This window comes from Geospiza fortis, unplaced genomic scaffold (genome assembly GCF_000277835.1).
Source record: "Geospiza fortis unplaced genomic scaffold, GeoFor_1.0 scaffold231, whole genome shotgun sequence".
Classification (NCBI taxonomy): Eukaryota; Metazoa; Chordata; class Aves; order Passeriformes; family Thraupidae; genus Geospiza; species Geospiza fortis.
Genome location: NW_005054351.1, coordinates 1810428 through 1826459, shown reverse-complemented (window position 1 = coordinate 1826459; position 16032 = coordinate 1810428). Strand labels below are relative to the sequence as shown.

Genomic DNA, 16032 nt, shown 5'->3' with positions numbered 1-16032 from the left:
AGAAATTTTAAGAAAAGGCCCACTGTAAGGGAAGAAACACTTAAAAATAAAAGGGGTCTGATTCTTTTTTTCAGCTATGTTTATGGTGTTGCTACTCCACTAATTCCAAAAAAAGACTCTTGTAAGCATAAATGGGAGAAAGCTCAGATCCAGTATCATCAGTAAGAAATGAGAATTGCAAGGGCAATGAAATAGTTGCTATAATCTCTACACACATCCAGATATTTTTGTAAGTCATAAAGTCTCCATTTATAGTTATTAAATGTTTTATAGTGTTTTGAGGATTTTTAAGTCTTTTCAAGCATTGAAACACAATAATTGAGAGTATTATTTTAAAGGAATGATTTTATTCTTCAGAACCCACCTCCTATCCAAGTTGGTATTAGTTTTTGGTATTACTATGTCTGCCAAATAAATTTTTTATTTTCTGTATATTCAACATATCTTATAACACTATTCATCATGGCTTTTTGCTGTGGCTTAAATCCAGCAAGAAAAGGAGTGTTGTAATATCTTTAATCATGTAATACTATTACACAGTTGTTCAGTACCACATGGACAAAATAAAACTATTGTGCTCTCTTTGGAAATGCCATAAAACTGACTTGCTGTGTAATATTTTACATATCATTTCATTTCTCAAATTTTAGGACCATTAGTTCAGAACATTTTGATCTTAAAGCGTTTTCAAATCTTAAAATTAATAGAGTGACTCAACAAGAGCCAATTCAGTGATCAAAACTACTTCAAGTTAGTAGAGTAGCAGTTAAAATGCTTATCATTACAATTAATTGGTATTACAGCCACACTGCTGGATATCACTAATTGATTTATATACCCTCCTCTCTATACCCATTTACAAGGGCAATTATGAACTCCATCACATATGTTTAAATGGGATACATTAGAACATTATCTAGAAACTAGACTGCTGAGCTTAAAATCCTTAAGAACAGGTAAATTCTTCATTAATGGGTAGGTTATCAACTCACTACAAACGGCCTATAACCTTTTAAGGCAGCACACGGTGCTAATATTTTACTTTTCATGGGCAGTTGAGGTTGGCTCCAATGATGAGCTCCACCGCTATCTTTAATTGTTTTTAAAATTGCATATTATAGGCAGCAATAAACACAAATTAGTATTATACCATCCACAGCTTTCTGCAAGGCATGGTTTCTATAAACAAGTTAAAACGCATACATCTGTAAATAATAAGTGTAAGTATGCTGAATTTAATGAATAAGGGCACTAAAAGAAATTGAACAGTAGGGGTTCAGCAATTAGAGTAACTGCCCATTTTATTAAAAATGTATTGTTTCCAGCTTTCACTTTAGAAGGCTTTTATTGCTTTGCTAATTCTAAGTTTTGATTTCCTTTGAAAAGGATGTCTAATCCCTTATTTTTCTTTGACAGCCCCATCACACAGCACTCACTTTTTTTACAAGGCAATGGACAACTGCGAACCTTTATATCTCCTTGCTCAAAATCTCACTCTCGGGCCCTCTCGGGCTGCAGACCTTTGTTTGGCATTATGCCACCCAGAGGTATGATTCCTTATCAAGTAAGGTTTCATGGCACAACGAAGCTGGGATGAACCCTCCTGAACCAGCACACTCCAGGCAGCCACCCTTCGGCCCTTTCCCAAAGGTTGCCAACACTCGGGCAGAATGGGGAGGGGAGGAGCACACTTCCAGCTTCCCAGCCATGCCCCTGCAACCCAGGGCCATTTGCTGAAGCAGGCAAGGCTCAGGCCACGAAATGGAGCCATGAGTTTCCTGCTGCTGTTCAGCAGCAGCCTGCTGCAAGAGGACAGGGCAGTGTGTAGACTGGGAGGAGCAAAGGTAGCTTCTCAAACCAGGCAGATATCCCAGTACATGTCCCCCACACCCCAGCCTCACTGCAATGAACCCCTGTGCTATCCTTTCTGGTTCGTGTATGTTTTATATCCATGTAGCTCACTTTCCAAGTATTAAGATTATTCCTTACACTAGCCTAATTGCACCCACGTTGCTGCTCTGTGGGAGTATAATTAAAACAATCCATTATTTCCATTTAGACATGACACAATAACAGGAAAAATATGGCTTTCATCACTTGAGCTTATCTGCAAATAGGACACTCAGACCAAAACTTGACCTTTCTAACATCCTACAGCACACATACATTTGCAACATCTGAGACCAAAACAGGGACATACTCTGTCCTCCTTCCTCCCCTCAGCCTGCCAGACTAGGACAGTGCAGAACAAAGAGCAGCTCACACCAACATTTCTGACGCTAATGTAAGTAATTCCAGTTTATGAATATTTAAGAACTTTGTCACTATCTTTTGAGAGAGCAAATGAAATATATAGTTTATCAAGCTGTAGTGCTCACCTGAGTGGAATTTCAGTATTTTTGAATGGAATTAGTACCTGCCAGACTAAAAATGGTATCACAGTGGGGAAGATAACATGAAAACTAAGACACTAACAAATTTCCTTTCCTTGTAATTCACAGCACCTTGACATTGAGTTTATAAAATATTTTGATCTGGGTTTTTTTTTTTATTTATAACTTTCCATCAATGCAGTTAACATGGCAAACATCCCTCTGCCCCTCTCACAGCAGGTTGAGCAAAAGTTGAAATCTGGGAAGGAGTGTGGTATCCCAGAGCCAACTGGTAGCAGTTCTCTTGATTGTGGCTCAGAGCATACTTCCACATTGTGCCTAGAAGATCTAAGATCGATAAAATAAGACATCCACAAGAGCCTGGAGACAAGATCTGTGACTGGAGGGCACATTTCCCAATATTCTATTTTCCTATTCTCTACCTGTAGTAGATTTTCCTATTAAACTGTTAGAATGAGGAATGCTCATAATTTTACCTGTGTGATGTCTGTCATTACTATTCTCACTCAGAAGTGAAAAAATACGCACACACAGTACTTCAGGAAAACACATATGTGCTAACAGTATTTCCCAGTCACCTGCTCTTTCTTATTCAATACCTAACTTCAGCAGTGACTCTTTTTATTCCCAGATAAGCTACTCAAAACTGACTGCAATATCCCTGCCTTGCAAACAGGAAAAACGTCAGCCATACTTTATATAGAATATGACAAAAAGAAAGTACTCTGTTTCCGAAGAACTGAAAAAGCAACATTCAGTCCTAGTAGCTGATGTCCCAAGAAACTTAAGGCAAAACATACTCTGAAAAAGCGAAGTTGCTTTTCCCCTATGAGGTTAAAATCCAGAAGATCTCTGGCTACTGTGCTATAATAATTTTAAAATGTCTATATTATGAACACTCACTACTACAATATGCATATAATTATGTTTCATAAAACATACCTTTTTTTTAGGGGGAAAAAGCCCCTTTTCCTGCCATGTTTGAGAAATCTGGGCCATTATTTTCCTGATAAATTAGGCTAATATTTACAAATGCTTTTCCAGTTGTCACAGTTCATTCAATGCAATCTTCCCAAACTTTCTGAAGGACTGCTTTAGTGCCTCTGCCAATACCCAAAGGATTCTGAAGACACAGCAAAGTATTATTGCCAACACACCAAGGCTATTAAAAAATGTAGATAGCTGTGAAACTGTATGTAAGTCTACCCATTTCTCTTGAAGCTCCAGAAAACTTCCAAACTATGGCACTGAGTCACTGTGACAAGGCAGAGCAGCCATTTTAAGGAATTAGTAAAATCAGCAGTGGAGTGTTGCTGGTTAGAAATCACTGCTTTTAATTTCTTAGTATTTGCACAAGTCTGACAACTGCACAGCCACACAGAGTTGCCTCAAATTGTAATATAAAGTAGGCAAGCTTTCCGCAGAGTAGGTTCAATATGCTTTTCATTACTTCCCATTCTAAGGTCTGATCCTGTTGTGCTTTTCATTACACAGACTTGTAAGAAATTTTGGAAAATATGATTAGTTCTTTTCCCACACTTTACTCACCAGACACAAGTTTGACATCCAAAGATGACAACCTATAAAACCAGTAATTTTTAAAAAAAGTGTAACCTGTGAGCTCAAGGGATGCTCTCTGAGAAAACACACTTCTGACGACCTTACCCTGGGACCAGACAATCCCAGTGGGACAGGAGCACATTTTGGAAAGCTCTCATACCACCCAGGAACAGGGAGACCCTGCTGTTTCATGGCACCCCTGGCATTTGCAAACCAGTTTGCCTGATCACTGGCTTCTATTGTTTCCTGAGATAAGCAGGGCCCCAGTGAACAATTAGAGCTTTCAATAAATAATCTGTAAGCACATTCATTTGATTTACTGTTATTTGATATAGCAGTTAGTTTCAATGGGGCAGTTACTATTGATCACTTAAAGTACTACAGACAAACATGAAACACTTCCAGAACTCCATGGATTATTACTCTTTATCTGCCACTCATCTGGGTTACTTGTAATGGTTGTGAAATTTAAAATCAATAACAACAATTAGTGTTTGTTATACTCTGAGGAATGAATCATGTGAAATATGTTTTGTTACTAAAATGAAATGCTGAAGAGCTTGCAAACAGGAAAGACTCTTGTAAATAGCAAGACTCTAAAATAATTTCTCTTGGTATTAGTGCCCAATAAAGGGGGTAAAGAAAATTAGAAGCAGGTATTTTAAATGCACACAGAAGTACACACACAATTATAAAAAGGTATTGGTAGGATTTTCAAAGGAATAAAACTTTCAGTGAAACTGGTGAGAAAGATGCACACAAGTTTTCCTTATAAAATTCCACTACAAGTCCTACAATTTCATACTCCTTGACCTCTACAGGAGTTTTGGGTTGTTAATCATGGCAGGACTTGCTCCAATGTAGATAATTGAAGACAAAGGAAAAGCTCTGACTCCTTTTCCAACTAGCTTTTACTGGAGATAATTACAAAAAAAAAGTTTCTAGGAAATTAATTAAAAATTAAATTAATGGAAACTGATTTTCAGGTATATATGTTGAAAAACACTTTATCTCTTCAGAATTTTTATAAATTTATAGAAATAAATTGTGAGTCTAATTACATGGATGGAAATAACAGTATTTTGAGATCTCTGCTAAAGTAGTAATGCTACATAATTTAAATGCAAAACAGTAAGAGAAATATTTTATCATTAAAATGTAACCAGAGCTCTGTGTGAAATCATCCATTCAGAAGACTTGTTTTTCATCAATTATTTGTTATTTATCTGATGTAAATATAAGAAGGCCTAATTAAAATGTATGACTCCTTATACAGCTTCTTGTCATTAAGACCAATGAAAGCAAACTGAAGACCATAATGAAAAAATTATGTTTGCCTTTAAGAATCCTCTTCAACAACACATGGTAGTACCACACTAAATTAAAACATAAGGAACTAAATTTCTCTTGCATCTATTTCCATTTTCACTAATTATACCCCCAAGCTTTCCAATAGACCAGGCCCTGAAATTCTTTTGAAGCTGAAACAGCCTAAGGAACAGCAACCTTTTCATAGTAATGGACTTTGAAGAAGAAACAAAGGTAACGCAGCCCTGGAAGGATTAATATTTCAAATAGAGTTATCATGTGAAAATATGTGTTTATTTGAAAAATGGGGAAAAGATTGTTGATAAAAAGCCAAATATGTGTTCCAAGGAAACCAATACTCTGATTTAATCTCATTTGATTGCGTCATTCCTTCCTAACCTCTTTTTCTCAGAGTATTTTCTTCTTCTGCACAGAAATTCAAGTTAGCAAAAGCATAACAAACACAGTACTGCTGGGCAGTGCCAGTGTACCACACTGTAACTGAGCTCTGCTTTCACATTTTGGTGAAGGTGAAAAATTGCAGTGTTCCTAATGGACTCCATTTCAGGGAGAAGGGAACAGCTATTTGCCCAAACTGCCTCCAGACATGCAGTGCATCCTAACACACAGCTCCTGCTTTAACCACAAGAGTCTTGCAGGACCTCACCAAAATAGAGAGAAAGGAAAGGATTCGGATAAGGAAGAGGAAAAAAAAAAAACCACAGGAGGATATGAGTCAGCTCTGACTTCTTGCAGGCAGCTGAAGGCTTCTTTTCAAAACTTCAGGGAGATAATGGATCCTTCTTGGTGTGGTGTCAGAGAACTGAATGTGGCAATAGGCGCAAAGCATAGAAAGATGAGCAGTTCACATACCTAACCTGCAGAGCATGTGACTGTATGTGCAACTAGAAAAACACAGCTGGAATGTGCTCTCCAAATGGAGAGAGGAAGACAGAGGTTCACTAGGGAATGAAGACTTGGGAAAAGTAGCTTGCCCTGATCAAAGACACTGAAAGACATAGGTGATTTGCCATTTGTTCTGCATTTTACACCTTAGTGTTCAAAGTGTGGAGTGAAATCAGAAAGATCTTTAGAAAGTCCAAGACTTTCCAGCTAACCTCTAAGGAGGATTTGACATATACCCTCACCCAGCAACTAATAAAATTTCTTCCTCAGCTGAATTAAAAGAACTATGCTAACAACAAAGCAATGCTAAGGATTACTCTGCAAGATGAGTGAAAAAAGAAAAAACCTCCTCAGACCAAAAGTTGAAGGCAGTAGTATGAACAATGGCTTAAAACCAAAGAAAGAACCCCCAAGCTCAGGGCCTGATCTTAACAATAAGAAAGTTCACCCATGCGTGGCATTTTAGCCAGTCCTTTCACTTGTGCCCTAAGCCAAAACCCTCAGGCTGGTGGATCAGTGAGGGTGGATCTCTGTGAAGGAGGGAAAGTCTGATGAAAGTTAGGACCTTTGATTAGAGCAATCCGGAGAGGAGTGCAAAATCCCGAGAGAGAGGCAAGCTTTGGGGGGCATAGGCGTTTTCCTGTGCCGAAACCAAGGTCCTGGGGGAAGCATCTGCCTGCAGATCCACAGCCTTTGCCCAAGGGGAGGTCCGGGTGTCAGGTATCGCCAGATGGCACTGTGACACAGTTTTCCAACTCCCTTTTCTTCATAAGAGAGTGAATGTTCAGTCTTGGAAAGCCAGGCAACCCTGGTCTTCTTGTGAGTTTTTGAGTAGAAGATGAGGAATTAAAGTGGCAGAGGAGCCTGTTTCCTGCCCCGGGCTCTGCCCACAGCCAGTCCCTGAGCAAAAGTGCTGGAGGCTCTGAGACCCCCGAAAGCCAGGGCACAGCTGTTCTGTGCCTGAACACCTCTGTCCCAAACTGGCATTTGTGAACAACTGAAATACTTGAATCAACTCAGATGATGTTACATTCACTTATCATGCAAAGAACCTAGAAATCCTCTTGGTATCAGTCACCAGCTGGCAGAGGAGTGATTCTGGTACAGGACTGGAAGATGAAGGAACGCTCCTAGGAGATGAGATGCACACCTCTGTATGATGTGCTGCTGTGTCATCAGCCAGCCTGGCAGAGAGGACCAGCAGAGTGGTTTAATGGCCACTTCAGGAATTACCTCAAGCTGCATTCAGATTAAAAAATAAATAAAATAAGAGGATTCAAGAGACTTTTTGTGTTCTTTAACTGTATTGGTGGGGTAGGGATTTTTTTGGTTGGTTTTCTTTTGATTTGCTTTGTTGGGGTTTTTTTTTGGGGGGGGGGGGCTTGTGTTTTGGTTTTGGGAAGCAGTAATTGAACCATTTCTTCCACTCTTTCTATCTTACAAGCACAATGACTTTCTATAATCAAAGGACCTGCCGAAGGAAATCTGTGTTAAATCAAGCTGTGCTTTTTGTCTCCAGTTGGTGCAACACTGGTCAACCTGTTTGATTGTTCCACACCTCTGCAATGCATCTTTAAAAGAAGACTGATCCTTTTTTATTTATAAGAAAAGATGCTGGATGCTCATTGTGCTGAACATCCAGCACAGTGACATGAACTTTAACTGCTATTTCTTAAAAGTACCAGTACACAAATACACCAAAGGCTCACTCATACAACCATTCTGTCTCTAAAACTCTTATTAAAATTGAGGGTGGAGGGTTGAGTGCATTTAAGTGCTTCACTAGATAAGGCTGTAAAAGACAAAGACATCCTTAATTTGTCATTTTATTATTCAAAGATCCTTGCTAAAAATACAATGTGAGCCTAGAGAAAAATATTATGGTTCAATGGAAAGAGATCCTCCAAACCATTAAAAGAAACTAAGCGGTGCTAAAAAAATCTCTTTGTTGAAAGACATTTCTCTGCTTTTTTTCTTAGGGGATGCACTTAGAGGGTAGAATGTAAGTCACTGAAAGTGCATAAAACGGAAATCCTTCCAAACTATGGATGGACTCTAAAACCATGTCCTTAGCAGTCAAGATCCAGAGCACTCTGAGAATTTATAAATACTCATACAAGCTTTAACCTATTAAACCTATACAAGTGTAGCCTGTATGTGTATATTTAACTTACATAGTTTTATAATATTCAGTTTATATACGGTATAAGCAGGGGAAAGAAAAATCACCTTGTCCAAGGGGAACAGAAGGTATATTATATACTTTGCGTCTATGATTCTTTAACACAGACTTGCTGGATTATATTTCCATCTCTCTTAACAAAAGTATTTGAAGAAGATTCAAGGCTCAAACAGAACACTAAAAGAAAGTGGGGTCAGTTATATAAGGGCTAGCACTAGTTTGTTAAAAGTCTTTTTCCTACCCACTCCCAAATAAAGGGACAAAGAAGTGAACATTGTGGGAATGTGTTTCTAAACCACATGATATCCTTATCAGATTGTCATGTACAAGGGAGGTTCTCACACAGGGACCCCATGCTGGTGAGCTGACCTGTCACATGATGCAAGTTCTACACTCCTATTCAGATTACTAAAATGAGCTGAAGAAAGCTAGATTTCCCCTCCTCCCTCCCCCCCCAAATAAGCAAAATGCACAGTGACCAAAGTAATATTAATTTGCTGCCACTGGGAAAGCAATCCTGAGCAGCTGCAAATAAGTGAGTATATGAAGAAGATAATCTAGCTATTAAAATCTATACCACAATTAATATCTGCTGAGCAGACTTTATTGCAGAGAAGCAAACTGAGAATCAGAGAAACATGTGTGTCAGACAAAACAGAAGGAAAAAAACTCAGTTAATTTGTAAATTTATGGAAAGAGAGTAATATATTTTTATAAGTAAGTTCTACTTTGTCATATTAGTGTCTCTATTTTCACTGTTGATGTTGGGAACAGTGTCATTGAATTACTTTTTCATGTTTGGGGGAAGTGGAACAGTCCTGTAAACATTTTTAATATTAAATGAAGGTTTTAAATAGCATTTGATCATTCAAATATATGGCCTGCTTTAAAAAGTGCTGAGGGAGCTCCTAGATGCTCAGCATATTTGGAAATGAAGCCATGAAATGTGAATTTAGGATGCTAACTTTAGGCTACTGTTTCTGACATTCTTAACTTTTGAAACATATTTGCTCAAGCAACGACAAATTAATTAAATTCCAGACCTTAGATTATTTTTAAGAAGACAGTTTAAAATCCATGGTTTTGGATGCAAGTTGTTTACAGATTACAATTAGGAGAAACAGCTAAGATTACTGTGACCAAAAAACTGCACAGAATCATTTCCACATTATATCAGTTGGTTTCTTTTATAACTGGAATATGGTTCTCATAAAAAGGTGGCAGCAGTAAGACATTTCTCCTTGTTTGCCCGCTAGAAAACCCAGTTTTGTTACCTCCTGTCTATAATTTTCCTGAAGCACAGAGAAAATTATTATTCTGTTACTTTAGAATAGTTTTGAGCATTTTGAGGCTTGTATTTTGGTGGTTCCGTTTGGTTTGAAAGGGCTTGGATTTCAGCAAGAAGTGGCATGGGTCACAGTGCATGGGGACAGACTTCATGCACATGAGCAAAGGTCAAAATCAATCATAGCTTTGTATTTCCAGGCCTATTACTTTTGGCAGTTTACCCTGCCAGAAGGGGCTAAAATATTTGCCTCCCAAAAGGCGTAAGCATCAATAGGGGGCAGGAATATAATCAGCTTCTCAACCACTCGGCAATGAGAAATGAGGGTAAAGGATCCCCTCCTCGCTGCAGCCACTAAGCCATCTTAATGTTAGAAGCAACATTTTCAGCAAAAAGTTGAAAGATTTCACAGCACAGTGACTTGAAAAGGACAATAGGCCTATTTAGGCAATTATATTATGCAGACTTTGTTATTAGGCAGCCCTGCTCAGCCCCAGAAAGTCTGGATAATCAAAAGTGTCCAAGTACAGGAAGGGGAAAAGTACAACCCCACCCTCCCGCACAGCCGCTGCCAGGACCTCTGGATTTGAAGGGTAAAGTCTATTTACCGAAGTTCCTTGGCCATTTTATACATCAACTGATATCCTTCCTCATGGGGCTGCGTGCTACAGCCTAGCAAAGCTCTGGAAAGCCCTCTGAAACCACAACTAATTTGGCCCCAGCCGCCCGCCCTGTAAATTCAGTGCTCAGAAGCTGCTGCCAGCCCCCCAGGCAGGAGAGGGATGCTCCCCCCGGCTCGCACGCATACCAGGGCCGGTCCCCACGGCCAAACAGATCTGGAAACTCATCACAGCTGTGCTCTGCTTTTGAGGTCTCAATAGGACGGGGCATAGCGTGGCCGACCGCGGCAGACAGCAGTCCTTGCGAGCACAATGTCCCTTTCACAGCCCCGCTCCCAAATCTAAATGCTGGCTGTGTAACACAGCCGCACTTCATCGGCTGCGTAAAGGGCGGTATATAAATTAGACCTGAGCAAAACCAGTCGCTTGGCGTGTTTCGGGGAGGTGGGACCGTAATCCGCCGAGCAGGGCGCCTCGCTCCCCCGAGCAAAGCCCCTCGGCTTGGCCGGGCTGCGGGGCTGGCGTGACGCACACATGGTTAACAAAAACCGCTCAGCAGTAAGTAGGGATTTAACTAGATGTGAGGATGACTAACTTCGCTGTCTGAAACACTATCTCCCTCTTTCAACTCCTTAACTTCACCGTAACCCTCTTCAAGGCATCGCCTCAGAAGCCTGGCTTTGTTCTGACAAGTTGCACCTTTGCTGTACAGACTCATTAGGCAAGCAGGGAGTCACCCAAAGATACATTGCTTTTCCTCCAAGCTTATCCCACCCTGACTTCACCAGCGAAAGCCTCTCATCATTTTTGTCTGCAGGAGTTTTTGACAGTGGTGTGTGTCCATTAGGGTTTTCCTGTGCCAGCAGCCGAATCAGACTAACTGCATCACAGTCTACGTAGAGAATAGTTTTCTCCTTTCAGTTATTTTGGAAGAAAAATATCCCCACACTTTTTTTTTTTTTTAAATGAAGTGGATCAGAAACAAACATTTTTTTCATCACATATTTCAGAGCATTAAGCTAGACGTATAAAAATTTAAACAAAGGCTCTATCCCTAAGCAAATCAGTCCTAGCCATTTAGCTGTAAAGTTTATAGATGAACTTCAAAGAAAATAACCTGGTTCAAACAGATCTTGCCTTCTGGGCACTAGCAAACACACCTGCAGCAATTTGATACTTGGGAATGCAGATTACAAGTCCTTCACTTCAAAATGTTTGTTTTTTAATTCAGAAAGATGAAAGAAAATAAAGTAGTGAGCTTTTTTTTTTTGTGTGTGGAACACAGATGTTTCCAGTGCTTGCAGGGAATGGGAACCTAACCCAAACACCACAATAATCCAGAATTTTGAAGGAAAACGCATGCTTTTGGGAGTCCCATCTTCATGAACTTTCTGAAAGTTAATACCCGCTAGCTCCTCTCTAGGCAAACACTTCCTACCAAACTGAAATAAGAACTGCATACTATGTGAGCCTCAACATCCCAGTGTGTTCTCCCACCATGTCCATAACTTTTGACTTCATCAAATTTTTTATGCTTCTAACCCTAAGGAAATGCAGAAGGCAGTAGTCATCTACTTGATATAATTAGCTGAAACACTACATAATGCCAAACAAACTTACTCTTGTTTTGGGCCTGCTCATTTGGTTTTTTGCCTGTATAATTAATGAAGACTAATGAAGACTTTTTTTAATAGGCTTTTCCAAGGTCAGGTCTCCATTCTTTGCAACTCCTCTCTCAGGACCTGTCCTGTTCCCACCTCCTCAGTACTTAGTTAGCTCATGTTTCACCAAAAGTTATTGGTTCTCTCAGTATTTGCTGCCACTGCACTATGAGGGAGCAGAATATTCTAACTTATTTTTAAAAACTATAAATTGCTCATTCTTACAGTCTTAACTCTTTTGTCCTCTTAAGAACTATCCTTGTCTAATTTAATTACACCAACCTGATTTTTATCTTACGACAAAATATGTGAGAACGAATTACGATTAAAGGTGCAGTTGGTTCTGGTCTCATTTCTGAGTCCACGATTTTGTTTGCAAACAAATAATCTCATTGTAAATCTACAACAACATAACTAGAATCACATAAAACATAAACTCATATGAGCGCAAAGTCAGGGGGGTTTTTTGTAATCTTGTAACACACCGTGCAATACGCAGTGGCTAACAGTTGTGCTGCAAACCCAGGGCAGGTTTTTCCTCCCACAGGGGAGAGGGAAAAAAATACCACACAAGTTAAGGTCATGTTAGGGTTGTGTCTTATCCTCTATTTTTACTTTGCAGACCCTCATGGACTAGAAAATTCATGATGCTGCAGGAGTGCACTAGCTTAGTGAATTGTAACAGGATTAATGTACGGAAGATGTGCTGAAGTTGGAGACCTACAGCATTCTGCCCTAAGCCCTGCAATGGCCAATTTTGCCAGCATTTCAGCTGAAACCCTGATGCTGTCTGGGATTGTTACTGGCCTACTCTGAGTTTGCACTATTCATGTACTATTCCCTCAACAACCATTTACCTTTTACTCTACAATCACGTCTCTATCAAAGCAATATTTCTAAGGCCTAAGGCAATGGCTGCAGGTGTACTGGCTTGGATTTTTTTTGCAGAGCCAAAAATTAAACAACAAATTAGACCAAAAAACTCCTATCACACTTCTAACAATTACAAAATTTGATTATTATTACATTACATCAAATCACAGAGGTCTTTGTAAAAATGGAGAATCAGGAAATGCTAGAGTTAGAATTGAACATTGCTATCTTTGCATTTATAAGCGCTGGAGTAACCTTTAAACTATTAAAAGATTTCTGGACCACAAAATTTCTTGTTCTGTCATTTTTTCATGACATGCAAGATAAAAAATCTTAACCTTTGAGAGTATTTTAGTATTTCATAATCCGCTTATTTATTTACTCATGCATAAACTGCTTACACTTTCTTCAAAACTGAAAACAAAATTTGCTCTAAGGTTTCAAACAGAAATCTTAATTTGGACACTAGCTAAATTGTTTTTCCACATTTCTATACCATTAACTGTCTCAGTTCAAATTATAGCCACTGTACTATGATTCAGGTTTTGACCCGATTTTAAATTCCTATGAAGTGAAGATTAATCCTACTGCCTACGAAGTTACAAGACTGGATTCCTGAACGCATTTTCCTGTATTTTTATTTACTCTTGTTAATATAAGTTTCTTTGATTAGCTAAACTTTCCTGTTATCAACACTTGTCTCTTATCGCAGGCCCTAGGCAAATGACATATTTACCACTCATTCCATTCTGATAAGGGTAATCCTGTGTTTAACTTGCCCAAGAACAAACACAATATATTTTGTTTTTAAGAATCCTGCTTCTAGGTATTAACAACATACAAGAGAAAGAGCAGGACATTTTAAAGCCAGGAGTTATTTAAAGAATATTTTGCAAGTGTAAGCTTTTAACGACAGTATATATGCCTCCTACTCCAGGAAAGTTTATTTAATTCCAAGTTTCCGCAATATCACCACTGAAGTTATACTAAAGTTTAAACCATGAAAGGAGGAAAAAGCATTTTTAGTAAAACATCTGGTTTGGATTTTTGTTTTTGCTAACTGAAGCTCTCCCATAGCTCGTAACACTATTTTGAAGTAAAAGCTTTGTTTCATATTTTGTTTGAAGCATTCTGAAAACAGTGCGAAAAAATAAATATCCCATGCTGAACTTCGCAGTCTCCTTTTAATTGTAAAGACATCAAAACATTTGCAGTGTTGTAGGCCGCTAGTCACTGATTTTTACAATTTTGTTTTCATTACTCAACCCACACAAATGTCATATGGTGTTTGAAAACTTTTGAGCCGAGTGAAACACACTATTTCACCAAACACTCTTAAATTTATTTTTCAATTACCTACTCCACCCCTTTGAAATGTCGAAGAAAGAACTCCTCTAATTCCTAGTTAACTTTTTAACATACCGCAAAACAGAAATTTCCAACAGCATTATATAGTTAATGGTGTACTGAAGTGTTCGAGAGCGTGCTAAAAACATTTTGATAGATAGCCAAGTCATTTATCTAAATCACTGTCAGAGCAGTGAAGCATCCTGCAAGCTTTTAAGCATAGTATAAGGTGGTGTTTTCTGGCACTTTTTGTCATTTCTCAAACTTGAAACTGGGGTGTTAAAATACTGCTATTGTTTATCATCTATATATTTCAGCAACAAATCAAAACCCTATAACATAGTAACACATTTTCAGAAGCGTCCTACCACCAACTCTCACTCCTCTGTTAACAGTACATCGCTGTCTGAATCTCAAGGTATAGAAATAATTGATGGTTAAACTCAAAGGGTGTTCACAGTAAGTAGTTTTCTAGCAAAACAGCAACTTCTTAGAGCAACAAAGTGAAGAAGAAAGGTGGCAGCAAGGTCAGTACAAAGAAATATTGCCTTTTCTTCAGGAACTTATAACTACTGTCTGATTTTTGGAATGGCAACCTATCCACTGCAATTCCACATCTTTGCAAGAACTGTAGAGATCAACATTTTAATTGCTTGGCTGCTCTGCTAAAATGCACTTCAAGACAACATGCATCCTGATTAGCAAATGTGCTACAAAATTAGATTAAGGAGGGAGGGGGGGAAAAAGCTACCACAGAGATGTTATGTAAATTCGTCTTTCTCTGGTTGGAGTTTTGCAAGTATCTGCTGTATTACATTACGATTTTATGTGTTCCTGTTTGGCTCCACAACTGTTGTTAGGATCAATATGCCACATGAGAAAGGATAAACAGAAAGAAGTCCGGTGCTTCTTTCCTCTTTCCTTTCTTGCCAAAAGGAGAAAAAATAGCTTGCAAACCACATTTTGCACAAAAACTCACCCCACCCCTCATTACCTCTGCACTTAATTACCGGTCTTTCTTTTTTAAATACATGCAAGTAAATAAATTAAATAAATAACAACAACAACAATTATAATAATAGTAATTGCTTTAAAGTGGAAAAATAACAGTTGGGACCTACATTGAGCACTGTGCCGGTGTTGCCACTCTGTTTGTGCCAATCCACTGAAGCATGCTTTGAGAGCCTTCTCCTGGAGCATGCAGGAAGACGGACTCGCAGTGTAGAAATCCAGCATCTGAGCAGGGCTCACTGCTAGAACGTCCATACAGTCAAACATGATTCCCCCTGCACAGAATGCCTGCAAAAGTGCTTTCCTCTAGGTGTGGAGGAAAATGGCACATAAAAGTACACCCAACTCCATCAAACTCTGCCCCTTTTTTGGCACGTAGGCTGTTGGTCTTTTTCCCAGACCAGAATCATGAATTATGACAGACAACACAGCTAAAAGCCTGTAATTGATCCAAATGATCATTTACCATTTTCCAGGCTGCCCAGCCAATCCAGCAAGATGGGGGGATGCGAGCCGCATTCCAAGTTTTAGCTACCACCAATTTCCCCCCAAAATTTCTTGAGAGTCAGTCCAGCTCCCGAGGCGTTCGCCGGGTGTGTGCCGCGTCCCACGCCGTGCCAATCGCCCACCTCCCCGGGATAAAACAGCTCCGGTGGAGGCGCGGGATCCCCCTCGGCCGTGAATAGATGCTTCTGCCTCTGAACAGCTCACTTCCTACTACTTGTGTCACAGGGAATGAAAGATTGAATTGCCTAATATATGCGAGTGAACTTTCCGTGAACCCTTCCCAGGCTGCTAACCTTCAAATGACCCAAGCGGTCTGACATCACCAGCTCCCAGGATTCTCACACGCCTTCACAACTCCCAGCAGCCCTGCAAAAAAGCC

The 16032-nt window shown here is 39.3% G+C and overlaps 1 protein-coding gene across 4 annotated transcripts in view; it reads right to left on the bottom strand.

Annotated features, from left to right (window-relative positions):
* The window catches only part of RARB (retinoic acid receptor beta), a 280456-nt gene that overhangs the window by 75062 nt on the left and 189362 nt on the right, over nucleotides 1-16032 (bottom strand). Inside the window, exon 1 of one of the 4 annotated variants that reach the window (XM_005423379.2) lies at nucleotides 15257-15859. The exons of the other annotated variants lie outside the window; for them this stretch is intronic. Coding sequence (XP_005423436.1) covers nucleotides 15257-15413 — 157 coding nt within the window. The 5' untranslated portion in view covers nucleotides 15414-15859. Of the gene's footprint in view, nucleotides 1-15256; nucleotides 15860-16032 lie in introns of those variants that run through there. 4 annotated transcript variants of the gene reach the window in all.